A 13,032-nucleotide genomic window follows, 5' to 3' on the forward strand; every position below is an offset into this window, starting at 1 on the left:
AGCCCGCCTAGTGATGCTGTGATCGACATCGCATCATCATCTGGAGCGCTGCCCGAAGCAGCCGGTACCACCGAAGAAGCGGCCGACTGAATCGAACTAACGCTCGCTGGCTCTCGCACTGAGGCGGGAGGTGTGGCCCGAGGAATCGTCGGGGCTTTGTTCCACACCGTCACCATGAAATCACCAGGTCCCCGGGTCGACGGGCCCCCCGTGAGGGAAGCCGATCGAGTAGGGGGGACCGGGACTCTCACTTTAGTCAGATCATTGAGTCTCGACCTCAGTGTAGAGATGGTCATGTTCCCACAGAAGGAACATGAGTCATCCACGAACGCTGCTGCTGCATGCTGAATGCCCAGGCATACAAAGCAGCGATCGTGACCATCAGATGACGATAGAAATCGACCACACCCAGAAGAACACGGGCGAACCATCTTTAAAAAGACGTGCCACGTGCAGCTCTTTCAATGAGAGGAGGAAATTCACTCTTTTCAGCGCTGAGGCGACCAGGGAGAAGCGCAAAGTCTGGCAGACCACTGCTCAGATCGCAGGCGATGCAGAATCTCGCTGGGTACCGCCGTCACACCAACACTGAAGAGGACGCTCGTCTCGAAGAGTCTTGAACAGTGAGAATGGCTTTCAGGAGTGAAGAGGTTCTCTTGGCTCCGAAGCGAAAACATACTGCGGTTGCGTTCACTTCCTCCTTTTATACTCACGGAGTAGGGCGGAGTACGCTATGCAAATGTCTGCAGCCCCAAGGCATTGCACGCCATTGGCTCGTTTTTAAATACTCGAAGAGGATTGGCTTTCTATGCGAAACCCCCAATCTCCGTCACTTCTGACGTAACTCGAAGTGACTACGAAAGGGAACAAAAAGACCTCCCAAGAAATCATCAGTTGTAAAACGCAAGTGCCAGGGGACAACTAAGGGTGCTGCTTCAAAAAGATCAAGGACCTCTGTTAAAACAATTTTCTAGATCATGGCATTACTACACAATATGTCCGAAGAGTGTTTAAAGTCCGAACTGTATCTGTTTACTGTACCGCTAACACAAACATCGATTGAAAAAAACACTTATATAGAAGTTTTACCGTTATCTGCGATTTCGGACACATCGCAATGGTGTTTTTGCGTGTCAAAATCACTAACCCAGATGGTTCGCACATCGCAGACGGCGATCCTGTAGGATTTGTGAATTTTCCGGCAGCGTCTATTTTCTCGCAAGTGGATGTGTCACTTGGGGACCGCTTAATTTCGCAGAGCACTAGTACCTATCCGTATCGCTGCATTTTTGAATGTCTTACCAATTATGGTAAAGACACGCTTGAAACGCTTTTCTCAGCAGGGCTCTTTTATAAAGATACAGCTTCAAGGATGGATGAGGCCGACCCAAGTGGAGGAAATCGTGGTCTGACGAAGAGAGCGGCATTCACCAATGCTAGTAATGTGGTTGAGCTACTAGCACCTGTTCACAGTGATATCTTCTTTCAAGGGAAGCTTTTGCTTAACGAATTGGATATTAGAATTTGCATGACAAGGGGTGAAGACGAATTCTGTCTGACGAGGAGTAATGCTATAGCTTATAAAGTGAACATTGTGTCGGCATCGATATTTGTGAAAAAAGTGACTGTGTCGCCAGCCGTGACACTGGCTCATGCACAAGCTCTACTCTCAACCACTGCCAAGTACCCCATTGACAGAGTGTGTCTGAAAAACTTCTCAATACCCACTGGTTCACGTGTCTGCAATCAAGAAAACTTTTTTTTAGGGACTCTACCAAAATCATTGATTATAGGGATGGTTGATAATGATGCATTTGTTGGGGCTTATGATAAAATCCATTTGCATTTAAGAATTATGATTTAGAGTTTATTGCTATTTATGCAGATGGAGTTCAATATCCTACAAAACCGCTGCAACCACAATATGAAAATGGTTCTGCAGTGCAGGAATTTTACCAGTAAGTATTGGCTTCTGGAAGACATTTTAAAAATCAGGCTCTATGTATTGATAGGGAGGATTTTCTGCACGGCTATACACTTTACGCATTCAATTTCACACCAGATGAGGAGTGTGGTCAGCATGTATCACTTATCAAAAGTGGGAATATTAGACTAGAAGCCCGTTTTAGACATCCACTACCACGCACAATAAACTTAATTGTTTACTCATTATTTGACAGCATGATTGAAGTGTCAAATCGCCGACAGGTCCTTGTTGATTACTATTGATACGTTAATATGAACACTGTACAGCTTACGGCCGTCATGGATAAGGTCTCATGCAATACATATTTTCTTGGAGTGCTACCGTGTGACCATCTACCTAAATCCACTTTAACAAAACTACCAGCAATGGTTTTAATCAACACACATCCTTCAGGACTCCCAGGAGAACATTGGTTGGCGATCTACATAAACGAGGATCGTGTAGGTTGTTTTTTCGACAGCTTTGGTAATAAACCAGATTACCCAGGTTTTCCTCCCATTATCAAGAACTTTTTAAATGTCAATTCTAGCGAAGTACAACATTCAACAGTGCAATTCCAAGATTTTTCATCAGATACATGTGGTCAGCTTTGTGTGTTCTTTCTCTATCACATGGTAAAGGGGTTTGATGAAATTGTATAGCAACAATCTTGTTAAAAATTACAAAATGGTCACACTATTTGTGAAAAAACTAAAACGAGTTCGATGTAATGACAATGTTTTCAAATGTATACAGTGTTTGGAAATTGGTGAAATGTTCTTGTCTCATGCTTAATATTTTTTTACAATAAAAAAACAAAAAAAACTACAGAGCATAAATGTGTTTTCTTTAAAAACATCTTTTATTACATATGCATAACATTCAATATTACACATCATAAGTTCTCAAAAATAATGATAAAATAAATAATAATAATGACAATAATAATACATACAATTAAGGCAAGGCAAGGCAAGTTTATTTATATAGCACATTTCATACACAGTGGCAATTCAAAGTGCTTTACATGGAAGAAATTAAAGAAGTCAGAATAATTAAAACAGTTTAGAATAAAAAAATCATAATAATAAAAATAAAATACAGTGTCGAAAATAAAATGTACAGTAACAGTCGGACAAACAGTGGCACAGTGCTCATTCAGTAAATGCAATCAATATAAATAAAAACAGTTAAGAGTAAAAATAAAATAAAATAAAGTAATACCCCTATCTGAGATGGAAGAGATTGAGCTGGTTTACGGTGCTATCAGTGCGATTAAAAATCACTTGTCAAGAGTGGGTGATTTGAATGCGATGTCTTCTGTATATTTTGATTGTGTCGGGGTGGTCGGATACGCTTTCTGTTTTTTATTCTTCTTAGATGAATCGTTTATAGTCAGAGTTGATTTGGATTTGAAAGAATTAACAGCATTTCTGACGCGGTGATTTGGTACCACAGAGTAAGGCATGTTTAAACTAGCAAAAGCCTCTAAAAACTCGTACCAAACACCGGGTCTCCGTTCGTCAGCAATGTTTTGCGGCGCTGTAATGCTTTTAACTAGATCAAGCATGTGTGAACCAGGGATTATCCTTCCTTTAAATACAAACTCACCCGACTCGGTCCATGATGTGATATCTTTAGTTTTAGACATTTTATCTAAAATGTAACGAACGTTTTTCACACTCCTCTGTGGTATATTCTTTAAAATCTCATCTTTATCATCAATTAATTCACTACGATCACTCAGATGTTGTCTAGATGCAGTGTCTTCTTCTTTTTCAAAACTGCCATGCTGTGGTATACTTAATGTTATTGTGGCAGATTCTTTATCCCCTTGTCTAGATAGTGTTAAAAACCTCTGTAAAACAGTAGTGTACATCTTAGCTTTTTCATGGTGATCCAGATCAGACCTTTGCAGAATATTTCTTACGGTCAGATCCAAGTCGTTCTCTACAACCTGGTGTATAGACTCTCGGGTGTTTGAAAATTTCAGTTTATCCAGCTGATGTTGTGGGAGTAAAAACATCTTCTCAGCATACTCCATTAAAAAAAAATATTTAGACGTAATCAAACTTGATATAAAAGGTATTGCTACCGATAATAACGGTAATAAAAATCCACCTTGCTGGTTGATGAACCGTCTTTTACGCCTAACACCAATCTTTTTATCAGCAACAATTTTGATCTCGCTTCTTCTCCTCTTCACTTTCTGATATTGTTGTGGTGTTAGTGGAATATTCCCAGCCAACACGTTTAAGTGGGGCCCATATGGGTTATACATGGGCTACAGGGGTACAGCGTGGGCATGGGCTCAAAATGGGCTTCTTATCTGGGGCCCACTTGGGTCAACTAAGTAGGTCCAACATGGGCAAACCCAGTTGGGCTCCCGATGTGGGCCCTAGTTAGTTCACTAATGGGAAATGAGTACATTGGCACTTTAAAATGTGACTTAATTCAATCTATCAAAAATCTACAAATGCCAACACAGTTGCAATTTTACTCAATTAGCTGCTATTTAAAGGATCAAGAAAGACCCTGCAGATCCTGTCACAGTGTGGTGCAGGCGGAAGAAGAGGAGTCAAAAGTTCTAATGCAAACTCACCATAAAATTCAAACATAGAAGACAGGCAGTACATACAAACACTTAATACAACGGTTACAGATACAGAAAAAAAGTCACACATACACACACACACACACACACACGCACAAAAAAAAAAAAAACACAATTTTACAAAACTTTTGCAGGACGGATCTCGCGAGATTTCATTACTCAATTCCCATCCCCCACTCTGTTCGCGCGCGCGAAGCACGCCACATTCACTCTTTTACCGGACATTCTCTCACTCACTGCTGCTGTCATTTTCGGGAATCTATTGGAAAATTCTCACTGTCAGCATAGTCAAGGTAAGAAATACATTTAAAAAATGAAATGTCAATCGATATTTGGTTAACATTGTTTTGAAAACATAAGCTTATTGTCACTTGTTCGTTAGAATGTCAGTTAGAATTTCAAATTCCCACGTGCAATATTTCCCTTATTTCTGGCGCCATGACCAAATTTGCTATTATAATAACATTCTTATTTTTTATATAATTGTTAATACATCAACTGTGTGTGTATTATAACAAATTATTTGGAGTTGAGACTCCAGCTTGTCATGTCATTTTAGCTTTTTTTTTTTTTTTAAAGTGTGCACATTCAACGAAATATTTGAATCCTCAAATGTTTATTTTTAAATAAATCTTTAATAAATGTCTATTTCGTCACAGAACACTGAAATATGAGATCTGAGAAGCTTTAACATCATAAGATTCTTTTCCCTCCCCCTTTATTTAGTGCAAATTAGTTCTTAGAAGTTCTCTGGGAGGTTTGGAAAAATAGCAGTTATTTATTAGTTAATAGTGAAGTACCACATTGAACTGAGTGCTATTTCATTGAGGCTGAGGCTATATCATTAGTCTGAGCCTTGTCAGTTAGTAGGCTAGTAGTTAATAGAATGTTAATAGTGTGTTACTGTGTAAGTTAACGTTAGTTATTCAATAATGATGGAAGAGTATTCTAAAGTGTTACTCAAAATATGAATCGTAATTAGAAAAATTTGATTATGTGTATATATATATATGGCATATAGGGGTATTTTCTCCAAACAAGTACAAATGTATCTATATGAATTACAAATTATTTTTAATTAAAATTAAAAATTTAAATACAATTAAAAATAAATAATACTAATTAGGTAATAATTAAATAATAATTAAGTTTATTAGCCATGTAAAATGTTTACATGGTACAATGACTGGTATGCTACTGTTTTTATTATTGCTTAACAAAAATTCACAATTTCAACGATTATCTTGATTTAATATCAGTTCCTTTGGATAAATATCAGGTACTGTTGTAGATATGTCCCGTGTTATATTAAATATAATGCGTTATATATCATAATCATAACAGACATTATAATAGTTTAATGATATAGGTAAAAATGTAATAAATGTGTAATATATTAATCATATTTAGCAAAATACTCCTCTCTATAGGAATTAAGTCCAACTAACATTCGTGCTATGGGTCATTAAAAGGCATCGTGAGGTAAATGTAATGTTAGGTGACATATGTTGTTCTCCAGCTGTTTTATGGACATCTTTCCGCAGTTGAAAAACACTGATCGATCAATTTTACGGTGATGTCAATTATGGCTTATGGATGACAGAGAAGCTAGTGTAAATAAGCTGTACAGCTTGGGACAGACACACTTTGATTAGTAAATTATAAGGCTGTTGTACTAACAGTAATGCATAATATGTAAATACATAAAATGAAAAATACAACACCTGTTGCTGTTTCTGCCTTATGTAAATCAGTTTGTATTTGGGTATTATTACCAACCAAACAAATTGTTATTAACATACAAATGATTTTGCCTAAATTAGAATTTTAACTGTTTGAAAGTCATATGCTTTTTTTTTTTTACAGAAAGTAATGGAGCATTCTCAGAGAACAAAGAGAAGAAAAATAGCTGCAAAAGTTGCTGAACATTTTCATTTTGTTTCACAACAGAATGAAATTAAACAACAGCATTTTAATTTGGGATCAGCCTATAATGAACCATTGGAGGATTCTGTTTATCACGATTGTGTCGAGGATGTAACAGAGAATGTAAAAAAAAGAATATCCCACAGAAATTTTTTATGATGCTTTGGACAATGACATATTTTATGATGGTTTTGAAAATGGGTTTGCTGACAATACCAGTGACTTTGACCTGGACTCTGTATGTTCTGATTCAGAACATGCGGCTTCAGACACACTAGATGACAAAAATGGTCTTGCAGAGTGGGCTGCAGAATACAATATCTCTCAAAATGCATTGTCTGCTCTTCTGAAAATTCTCAGACAAAAAGGCCTAAATGTGCCATTGGATGCTAGAACCCTAATGTCCACAGACCGCAAGTGTGATGCCAAAAATGTAGCAGGAGGAACATACTATCATTTTGGAATTAGGAATTCAGTTCTGGCAGAATTGGCATCTTTAGATTTTGATCTGAGAGATCTGACAAACACTCTCACGCTTAGAGTTAAAATTGATGGTCTACCTTTATTCCGCAGCAACAATGTAAGTTTGTGGCCAATTTTGGGTAGGATTAAGGAGATCCCAAATTCAAATGTGTTTGTGATTGGCTTATACTCAGGTGTGACAAAACCATCTAATGTGCAAGAGTATTTAAATGAATTTATTCAAGATGTTAAAGTTGTTGTACAGGAGGGTATTCAGTACAATGATGTGCATTTCACAGTTGCTGCTCCTGATGCATTCATATGTGATGCTCCAGCACGTGCGTTCCTCAAATGTGTGAAGGGTCACAATGGGTATTACGCATGTGAGCGCTGCACTCAAAAAGGTGTTCATGTAAATAGGAGAATGTCTTTTCCTGAGTTGTCTGCAGAACTAAGGACTGATCAGACATTTAGGGAAATGGGTTATGAAGAGCACCAAGTAGGAGTTTCACCCCTGTCTGAGTTAGATGTGGGGTTAGTCTCAAGTTTTGTGCTTGATTATATGCACCTTGTGTGTTTGGGGGCGATGTGCCAGTTGATTTATCTTTGGTTAAAAGGGCCTCTGAAATGCAGACAGTTAGAAATCTCACTACGGTTTCTGCATTCATGGCTTCTGTCAGTATTTACCGAGGAATTTTGCTAGGAAACCTAGGTCTCTTCTAGAAATTAGTATGTGGAAAGCAACTGAATTAAGGCAGTTTTTACTTTACACTGGCCCTGTTGTCCTACTTAAGAATATACCCGATACAATGTATAGAAACTTTATTCTTTTGTCTGTATCGATAAGAATTCTTCTTAGCCCTGATTTGTGCACTGACAACTGCGACTATGCCGAAGATATTTTGAAAATATTTGTCAAAGATTTTGGCATTATTTATGGCCTTGAATTTGTTGGATACAACATCCATTCCTTGATACACCTTGCCCAAGATGCGCGGAACTTTGGTCCTTTGGATGGCATTTCCTGCTTCCCATTTGAAACCCATTTAGGTAAGCTTAAAAAGATACGGAGGCCACAAAATCCTGTGCAGCAAATTGTTAGACGAATCCATGAGAAGCAGAGAGTGGCAAAACAGAAGAAAATATCAATTTCCTCTCCTCTCAAACAACTCCATTTCTCTGGACCAGTGACTGATGAACTTGGAACATGCCAGCAATACAGACAGTACAATGATGGAAAGACATTCATTTCTTGCTGTAAAGGTGATAACTGCAGTAAGCTGCAGTTTAAAGTGCGCGTTCTGGGAAAAGCAGGTAATGTGATTTTTTTTGAATGGTGACTAGTAATAATAATATTTATGTATCTAATAAAACTAGTAAGGCATGCTTCTGAAATAGTAGTTACTAATATTTATTGGTAAATGTCTATCACCTACAGCAAACTATGGCCTCGCCACAGCGAAGCTGTTGAAGTCTGAGGCGACCTCAGACTTGCAGACGGACTCAGATTCTGGAAGACGGATGGGAAAAGGGAAGCGCAAAAGAAGGTAAGACTATATTTCTTGCATACATAGATTTTGAAAGCAACAATTGTTCTTGAAAAGGATTAGATATTTTAAAGGGATAGTTCACCTTGAAATTAATTTCTGTTATGTTTTAGCTTACCTCAAGGGCATCCAAGATGTAGGTGTCTTTGTTCCCACAGTATTTTCAATTTAGATATTTTTCGGTCAAACCGTTGTTGTCTGTCAGTCATATAAATGCAGGTCGATGATCACCACCTCAAAGAGCATGCACAGAGAAGTCCAGATTAAACATGATTTAATGACTTGTAAACGTAAGTACACATTGATGGCCTAAGACACGAAACGAGCGGTTTGTGTGAGAAAACGAACAGTATTTATATAGTTTTTACCTCTTGTAACCACAGCCACGTCCAAGTACTCTGAGGGCGAGGGCGCTTCTGTCTGCGCAAGACAAGTAAAAACGATATAAATACTGTTCGTTTTCTCACACAAACCGCTCGTTTCGTGTCTTAGGCCATCAATGTGTACTTACATTTACGAGTCATTAAATCATGTTTAATCTGGACTTCTCTGTGCATGCTCTTTGAGGTGGTGACCATAGACCTGCATTATATGACTGACAGACAAGAACGGTTTGACCTAAAAATATCAAAATTGAAACTACTGCGGAAACAAAGACACCTACATGTTGGATACCCTTGAGGTAAGCTAAAACATGTCAAAAAATTATTTCAAAGTGAACTATCCCTTTAAGTAGCTTTAATAAGAATCAATGTATATTTAATTCATGAAGTGATGTCAATGTAGAGCTTCTTTAATGCTACTGTTAAATACACATACTGTAGCTCAAAAGTTTAAAGCACTGTTTATTTATTTTATTTTTGATTATTCATTATGCTATTTTTTCACATATTCTACTGCACATATACAGCTCTATTTTGAAACTTGTACAACTACTTAATTATGCTCTACATTTTGTGCATTTCAAGGCCAGTGTGTCTTGTCAAGCTCTGATGAGGAACTCGGTGGTGCTGGGCCTGATCATCCATCCAGTGTGCCTTTACCTCCACCAGTTCCAGAGAACCTCCAACCACAGGCTCCACACTCACTCAACACCCGTCCATTTATTCAACCACCTTCAATTCCGTTAACGGCTGTTGCTCCAGAACGCCCCAGTAGAGTTTTACAAGATGCCAGTTCTGCATTTAGAGATCTGCATTTACCTCCCCCAGTGCCAGAGAACCCTCAACCGGAGGATTCCCACTTGCACAGGACCCGTCCATTTATTCAGCCCTTTCCACCTGCAACACCTTTAACGGCTGTAACACCAGACCGCCCCAATAGAGTTCTGCAGGGTGCCAGTCCTGCATTTAGAGATGCCATGTTTGCACGTCTCCTTACCATCCTGGAGGAAATCAAGGAGACACAGAGGGTTCATGGGAGGATGATACAATCACTCCTCACACAACGGGATGCAAGTACAGTTGCAGCACTTCCAGAAGACATTGTTTTCCCCCTGAGGACGGTCTCGGATGTTGATGTAATGGAGCAAAAATTGGCAGACCCCACCTTCCACAAACGAGTGGTATGTTCTAATATGACCATTTTGCAGATTCACAGGACTAATCATTAACGTTTTTCCACGTAGAAATACTGTACAAAAGTCTTAGGCCTCCACCAATTTTGGGAGTGTTCCCTGGGAATTGTGGAAAAATAGAGTTGTATTTATGGACTCGATACACAATATACACAGTAGATTACTACTTCCAATATCAAAAACTGCAGCGGTATTAATAGCAAAAATAGCATAGGTATTAATCTATGGCGGCACGATTTGGGGGGAAATTTAATTGTGATTATTCAGGTTAACATTTTGTGTTGTCTCCCCCATTATGATAATCTTGTTTTTCCTTAGGTTGATGTGGTGGCAGAAATTGGAGGGAGAACTGTGGATGAAGCCACACGAAGGATGATGGCCTTCCTTTTGGACCACCCCCTATCAAGACAGTACAATTTTGTTGGCCGCCATGGGAAGCGAGAGTTTGGGGGGCTCAAACTGTTTGAAGTTGTCTATGGTATGTTTACTTGCTGTTTAACATATTAATGTGCAAACAGAGATTAGTCTTTAGAGTTGAGTACTTCATAAAACTATTTGATTGTATGGATATAATTGTCCATACTTGGACAGAATAGATATGGACAGATATGGACCAGGTATTCTGTCAATTCAGTGATAAGTAACTGTTAATTAGTGTTGTAGCAATCGCACAACTCATGGATTATAAAAAATAATAGCATTATTCAAACATTATTAAAGTACTACAAATAAAATAAGTACAATTATACAACTAGATAACTAGAATAGATAAATAGAATAGAACAAATTTTACAAATTAAAGGATAAGTTCACTTTTAAAAAAACTTTTGCTGATAATTTACTCACCCCCATGTCATCCAAGATGTCCATGTCTTTCTTTCCTCAGTCGAAAAGAAATTAAGGTTTTTGGTGAAAACATTCCAGGATTTTTCTCCATATTATGGACTTCAATGGGAACAAAAGGTTCAATGTCCAAAAGACAGTTTCAGTGCAGCTTCAAAGGGCTTTAAACGATTGCAGATGATGAATAAGGGTCTTTATACGTTTTTTATAAGCAAACATGGTCGCCTTGCTCTCTTATGCGATGTGCATTTGTTTGTGACCGCACATGACCGCGCATCACATAACAGCAAGACGATTATTTGTGTTTCATCAAAAACCTTAATTTCGACTGAAGAAAGAAAGACATGGACATCTTGGATGACATGAGGGTGAGTAAATTATTAGCAAAAGTTTTTTTTTTTAAGTAAACTAATTCTTTAAGTTAGGTCCAACAGCATGTACAGAAATGGGGGGATTACTCAGGGTTCAGCTTGAAGCCCTCCCCCTGGACAGTACTCCAATATGCATTACATGTGAACTTGTGAAATATTGCTCTGCTCTATTGTTTGTTTGCTTAAAGGGTTAGTTCATCCAAAAGTGAAATTTAAGTCATTAATTACTCACTCCCATGCTGTAACAACCCCGTAAGACCTTCGTTCATCTTCATAACACAAGATATTTTGATTAAATTTGAGGGGTGGATCTCTGCTATATAGGCTGCCTAAGGGATCGAAACTTGACGGCCCAGAAAGACAATGAAGAAAATGTTTAAACGTTCCATGTGACTACAATGGCTCAACTATAAGTTTATCAAGCGACAAGAATACTTTTTGTGTGAACAAACAAACAAAAAATAACGACTTTACACCCTATGTAGCAGTGATCCACCTCTCAAATTTAATCAAAAATGTCTTCATTTGTGTTCCAAAGACGAACGAAGGCCTTTCGGGGTTGGTACAGCATGGGGGTGAGTAATTAATGACTTAATTTTCAATTTTGGGTGAAGTAACCCTTTAATAAACCAGCAAAAATTGTTTATGACAGAATATTATATCTGATACCATTGTTGTATCTCCTGAAAAATATCAAGGTTGAGATATCTGCTTTGTTGTAAGGGCTCAAATGTGGAATTTAATCTCACTCTAATGCTCTTTATATATTTTACAGGAAGCTTGAAAAAAAATCCCCTTACAAACCAAATTAACAGAAGAGAGGCTGAAAAGGCTGTGTCCAAGTGGCTAATCGGTGCCAGGGACAGGGGAGGAAACCGTACTGCGAGGGCACGTGGTGGAGAGCAAGATAGGTAAAAGTCTTAAAATATGCTTATTTTTATGTGAAAATACAAACTTTAAAAACGACAAGAGTGGTAGTGCAAATCAATGCAAATTCATTGAGTAATCTGCACACCTGTAAACATATTGATTATGAGTGTTGTGGAAAAAAAACAGGAGACTGTCTAAACATTTAAGTAATTTATTGATAATGTTTTCTGTGTATTCGGCTGCAGAATTTAAGTAGACGATGTTGACTCTTCATCCAAAAGGCTAACCTGACAAATCTGTTTGAACTGAAAAGTAATAAAAAAAAAAACCTACATAATGGTTTATTCATTTATGTTCTCTTTTCAAAGGGCTGTTGGGAGAGCGACAACAGACGAGTGAGAAGCTGCACTGTTGTTTTGTTCGTGAAATGCTTAATTTTACAGTTCAGATATGCATATATAATCAATACAAGTTATGCCAAATAAAGTTTGTCAGAAGCTTTAACTTTTTGTATTATTTTTTTTTTATATTTGTCTTTTAATAAACTTGTACATGTGCAATTTCTAATAAAGTAAAGCTATAACTACTGGTTTTGGTTCATTGAATACATTTAACATTTTAGTGTAATTTAGTGCATAACATGTAATGTTTGTATTTAGGGGTTACTGTAAAATAAGGTAACCCAAACAGACAAATATGGTAGCCCATATATATAACCGTTGTGGCCCATAAGAGCCCTAGATAAGACCTATCTGGGTCCCATCATCAACCCACGTGGGCAGACTCCTGTAGGCCCTAAATAGGGGCTACTTGGGTTACCCATATGGGCACGATATGGAACCCATCAAGATCCCATC

At 37.9% G+C, this 13,032-nt stretch overlaps 1 protein-coding gene across 1 annotated transcript; it reads left to right on the plus strand.

The window, feature by feature from the left end:
• Positions 1–6,906: 6,906 nt before the first annotated feature.
• LOC120484925 (uncharacterized) lies at positions 6,907–12,761 on the plus strand. Its single transcript, XM_089134609.1, has 7 exons — positions 6,907–7,086; positions 7,234–7,351; positions 8,157–8,282; positions 9,484–10,079; positions 10,410–10,569; positions 12,081–12,216; positions 12,544–12,761. Exons 1-7 carry the CDS (start codon positions 6,907–6,909, stop codon positions 12,572–12,574), a joined length of 1,347 nt encoding a protein of 448 aa, XP_088990735.1. The 3' UTR covers positions 12,575–12,761.
• Positions 12,762–13,032: the final 271 nt, after the last annotated feature.

Source organism: Pimephales promelas, chromosome 8, assembly GCF_988280905.1.
Source record: "Pimephales promelas chromosome 8, fPimPro1.hap1.1, whole genome shotgun sequence".
NCBI lineage: Eukaryota > Metazoa > Chordata > Actinopteri > Cypriniformes > Leuciscidae > Pimephales > Pimephales promelas.

Bases quoted from the DNA above. Each gene is read 5' to 3' on its own strand.
- LOC120484925 (XM_089134609.1), top strand. From the start codon at position 6,907: ATGTCCACAGACCGCAAGTGTGATGCCAAAAATGTAGCAGGAGGAACA. The intron at 7,087-7,233 runs GTAAGTTTGTGG...GTTGTTGTACAG, and splicing joins CTTTATTCCGCAGCAACAAT to GAGGGTATTCAGTACAATGA. The intron at 7,352-8,156 runs GTGAGCGCTGCA...TCTCTGGACCAG, and splicing joins TCACAATGGGTATTACGCAT to TGACTGATGAACTTGGAACA.